This window comes from Ctenocephalides felis, unplaced genomic scaffold, assembly GCF_003426905.1.
Source record: "Ctenocephalides felis isolate EL2017-DRISC unplaced genomic scaffold, ASM342690v1 CF-g0.4_SCAFFOLD_03570, whole genome shotgun sequence".
NCBI classification, from domain to species: Eukaryota; Metazoa; Arthropoda; class Insecta; order Siphonaptera; family Pulicidae; genus Ctenocephalides; species Ctenocephalides felis.
The window spans coordinates 27,655,640-27,660,689 of NW_020539724.1; the positions used below are offsets into that span (position 1 = coordinate 27,655,640).

General features: G+C 40.7%; 1 protein-coding gene across 1 annotated transcript; it reads left to right on the forward strand.

Annotated features, from left to right (window-relative positions):
* Positions 1 to 1,615: 1,615 nt before the first annotated feature.
* LOC113383701 lies at positions 1,616 to 2,125 on the forward strand. Its single transcript, XM_026621951.1, has one exon. The coding sequence runs from the start codon at positions 1,616 to 1,618 to the stop codon at positions 2,123 to 2,125; it is 510 nt and encodes a 169-aa protein (XP_026477736.1).
* Positions 2,126 to 5,050: the final 2,925 nt, after the last annotated feature.

A 5,050-nucleotide genomic window follows, 5' to 3' on the forward strand; every position in this document is an offset into this window, starting at 1 on the left:
AATAATTAATTGCAATGAAAGCACTTTTTCTTAGTTACTTATAATTGTGAAATACTTTTTATTATTTGTAATAATTAATTGCAATGAAAGCACTTTTCTTAGTTACTTATATTTGTGAAATACTTTTTATTATTTATAATAATTAATTGCAATTAAAGTACTTTTTCTTAGTTACTTATAATTGTGAAATACTTATTATTATGTATAATATTAATTCCAATGTAAGCACTTTTTATCAATTACTTATATTTGTGAAATACTTCTTATTATGTATAATAATTTTTACATTTATAACATGTCACTACCAATTTTAATTGTTATGTAAAAAATTGGTTCGTGATGTATTTGAAAATATATTTTGCACTTCATATATTTTGTTCTCATTTTTAACGTAAGAAATGATTCGGGTTTCCTTTTACTGTATTACGTATACGAACCATATCTAGAAAAAAAAAACAGCGGTTAATTTATATACTTTACATACGCCATGTTGTGATCTATTCGTAAATTAAAATGAGTGTAAAGTCAAATGGCTCAAGATAGCGATCTATTTATGCTTACTTATCTATGACCTGCTCCACGTCGACGACAAGTGTATTGAAAGACAGAGAGCGGAAGCCGGGATCACTCGGGGGCTATGACAAGAACAACATTGGTATTCTAATTGCCCTTGAGATTGGCAAACGATACTTGGTGCTTATGAAGCCTTTGATGGTGTCTGACACCCTCAAATGGTCCCGCGACATGTACGTCGAGCACATCACGGGATGCAGACAGTACCACGGCTGAAAAAAGACAAGAAAATAATGAAACTATTATATTATATCCTCTACAAACCTTTCTATCCTGCCCAAATAATTCCGTTTATTACTTGTAAACAACTTTTTAACCTTGCTACAATGTATACCATATTATCTGCACTATGTACATGCCGCTTACCATGTTATCTGAGCGAATGACGCAGGATTGGGCGCAAGCTCTCATGAACAGACAACGACCGGAAGAAGTGTTGTTCTTAGTCCTGCGCTGTCCGCCCCGAATTTGACAGATTTCCAATCCGAGGCCTGCCAAAGAATCGGTGCGATTACAACACCGGATGAACTGGATAACGAAATTAAAGTAATATCGGAATTATTCAAGCCGCCGGAGAGCACTCAAAACACGAACACGACAGGCCGCAGACATCGGCCAAATACTAGCTAAAGCTAACGCCGGAGAAGGAACCCCGAAATGACTTTCGACCATGCTGCTGCTGCTCGAATACAAAAAGTTTACAGGCAAAATAGGAAAAGGGAATTTTGGGAAATAGCGGTAAACAAAGAAAGAGCGTATTGTCGCTTTGAGCCCGAATTCCTCCACGAATACTTCAAGGCCGTTTACCGAAGCCAACCGGATTCAGACCGTCAGAAGCCATGCCCGGAGTATACCCCCAATAACACCGGTGGGGGATGGAAACAATACCCCCCTAAATGAAGCTTTCACAGCAGAAGAGATCTGGGCCGGTGCCCTTAAATGCAAAATCACGGCGCCGGGCCCTGATGGCATCAGTTACTAGCTGTGAAAAAAAATCACGGCGCCGGGCCCTGATGGCATCAGTTACTAGCTGTGAAAAAAAATGCGGTACTGGCTCCCATATGTTAGCGGCAGTATTCAATCAGGCACACAGGCTGAAGAAGTACGTACCCCGCTCGTGGCATGTGTCGGAGATCATCTAATCCCGAAGAAAAAAGACTTGGATGTGGTTACTATCCTGAAGAAAAAGACTTGGATGTGGCCTATCACCCTATCGAATATAATTGGAAAATTGTACGCCTCGGTTCTGGCAGATAGCCTGGGCAAGTGGTGCAGAGAAAACAACCGTATATCAAGCGCACAAAAAGGGTTCATGCCATTTGAGGGTTGCAGCAAGCACAACCAAACGCTACAATCTTCAATTCAAAATGCCAGAAGGAGACGCAAAGAAATCGTGGTTGCGTGGCTTTACCTCAAAAATGCTTTCGGCTCGATCCCGCATAAAACGATCTTCAACGCAATGCGCTGGGCGGGACTGTACAGCGAGAGCATCATCCTGATAGAACGATTCTATAGCGGATGCACCACGAAGATTAGAACACACCAGGGATAACCGAAAGGCGTCCCAGTGGAAGCGGGAGTGAAGCAGGGATGTTGTCCGCTGTCACCTATAGCGTTCAACATGGCCATTGAACCGCTACTACGAGCCATCCGCAATACGACAGATAACTATAATGCAAACGGCATCGTCAATAACGTGCTGGCGTATGCTTATGACCTTGTGCTGATGGCCATAATGCAGAGGGACTGCGAAAACTGATAGACACCACAGCTACGGTCTCAAAATGGAGCGGACTGCAGTTCAACACCAGAAAATGCGCCACGTTGCATGTGGATGACAAACCCCACAGAGCCATTGCTACGACTCTTAGCCTGAATGGAGAAACAATAAAGACCCTGGATACGGACCAATCCTATGGATATCTAAGCTTCTCAACGGGTTTTCAGAGTTTCAGTTCGGCTGACGAAATTCGGCTGACGAAACGACGATGAGGAGACATGCGGAACAACACAACCATTCTCTACTGGCCCCGTGGCTTCGATGATGGCGTCGCAGAAGCAAGTCTGGCAGCGCTGAAGGAGGTTGTTCAAAAGAAAACCATCAGGAAGGCCACGCCAAAGGAACTGGTTGACTACATCAACGGATCAGACAAATGATTGATAGGAAAACCGAGTAACGATATCAGTTCCACATGGACGAGACATAAGGCAGCCGCCTGAAACCTCAAGGGCAAAATTAACTTTTTCCTCAAACTGGACTCATTGCAAGTGGACGACAAGCGTGTCGAGAGACAAAAATCAGAACGCACTAAGAACAGCGCCATGTAGTCACTTCTGCAACAAGCTTATACTCAAACCCGACCAAGAAAAAAGTAATAAAAGTGACTTCAGCCAACTCTGTCTCCAACCACTTCATTTAAGATGGCTGTTTTACGAGATTTGCAACAAGCTTACCAGGACGCAAGCCTACAAAACCTTGGGATTATGACCTCAGACTCTCGCTCAGCACAGAAAATACCACATCTGCGGAAACTGAGATCATCTATCTAAGCCTACCATTAAAAGGTGACAAAATACATTGCCCCAAATGCAGAAAAGCATACGCCCAGAAAGATAAATTAATGATGCATTTAAGAAAAGAGCACCACGCTGTACTCAAATACAAATGCTCGCTATGCAACCTAACAACTTCGACGAATTTAGGGGCCACCTTATGAAATGCGAAGGCTGTGGGAAAAAGTCCAATACGACGAACCAAAACAATCCGTCCAAGCCAACACCCCAAAGTTCCACCAAAGTTCGCTTCTACAGATGGCTTAAATATCTAGGCTGCGACCAACAGGAATACATCGGGTGGTCGAGACTCAAAACTGCAGCGACCGCATCAGCGACCAGGTGTACAACCCCCTGAAGAGGGCTCTAGCTCTCAAATAATGACAAGGTCGAGAAGTAGAGCCGGAAAAGCCGCAAAAAAATTCTTACGAAGATACGACCGGGAGGTAAAAATCTATGACAAACGATGGGCCAATCTGCCAAAAAGAGCCACCGCGGAAATTCTCTAGCTCACATACACGGAAGGTGGATTCAACCTGCTGCCGACTTCTTTCCTGGCAGACATTGGACAGGTTTTCCACGCGCACAGGCTCCTCACGTCGAACAACAAATGCGTCGCAGAAGCCAGCCTAGCAGCGCTGAAGAAAGTCGTCAGGAAAAAGACGATCAGGGAGGCTACGCAGAAAGAACTTACGCAATACATCACCGGCTCAAACGAGGGACTGGTCGGAAAGCCGAGCAACGCCATCAGCTCTACGTGGATCCGACTAAGAGCAGCCGCCAGACGTCTCATAGGAAAAATCAACTTCCGATTCGAACTAGACCTGCTCCATGGCCGGTAATCTCCGAACAAATGTACAGAACCGTATTTTGAAATGGCTTAGTATTTGAAATGATCGAAGAACGGCGCCAATATTTACAATTTGATACATCAGAAAGAAAAATAGATGGCTGCACTCAAATATAAATAAGCATGGCTGCACTACTAATCGCCGTTTCTTGTTGATCGCCATTTTGTGCCGTTGTGATAGTTCTTGTACTTCTATTATATCTGTTAAACGTTGTGGTTATAGTTTTTTTTGGTGATTATTTTTTTTTTACTTATTATTAAGTTAAAATGGTGAAGTGTTACGTACCAAATTGTGTTAACACCACAAATAATAAAAAGATGCATGTCTTTCCGGCATCTAATGATCAAGTATGTATATAATGATGTATTATGTTTATATAATGAATATGAATAAAGATTCATTCATGTATTATGTTTATATAATGAATATAATGAAAATACTATAAAAATGTTCTAGATGTTTTCAGTTTGGGTGCAGAGGACAAACAATCCTTTAATGGATGAGTTAACCCCTTTCGTTTGTGGCAAAAATCGTCATATTTGCGACGCGCATTTCACAAATATTTGCAAAGTGGAATATTCGTCAACAAATTCAAAGACGAATCTAAAAGTTGAAACCCTGCCTACTCTAAATATGCCAGGTTAGTATTATAAATATATAAATTAATGAATTTATTTTTAATGAAAATGCTGAATTCATATTTTGCTTGTTTTTTATAGGATTCACTGGAGACCCATTCTTAGAGAAGAATTGTCTCATGGATAGAGCTAGATTCCGTAAGGATAATGATGATATATATATATATATATATATATATATATATATATATTTGATTGATAGATTCTAAAAATCTTATATTATTGTAGAACTTGGAGTGTCTATCCGTGATAGGGATATAAAGGCAGGGGCATACCGTTTGACCACAAATAACAATACACCCTTGGGTAATTAAATACAAATTGATTAGATATTCATTTTAAATGATGTAGTTGTCTTTGAATCAATTATTCTATATTTTTTCTAATAATTTATATAATTATATGCTTTCATTTTAAGTTTCTTCAAACTTTATG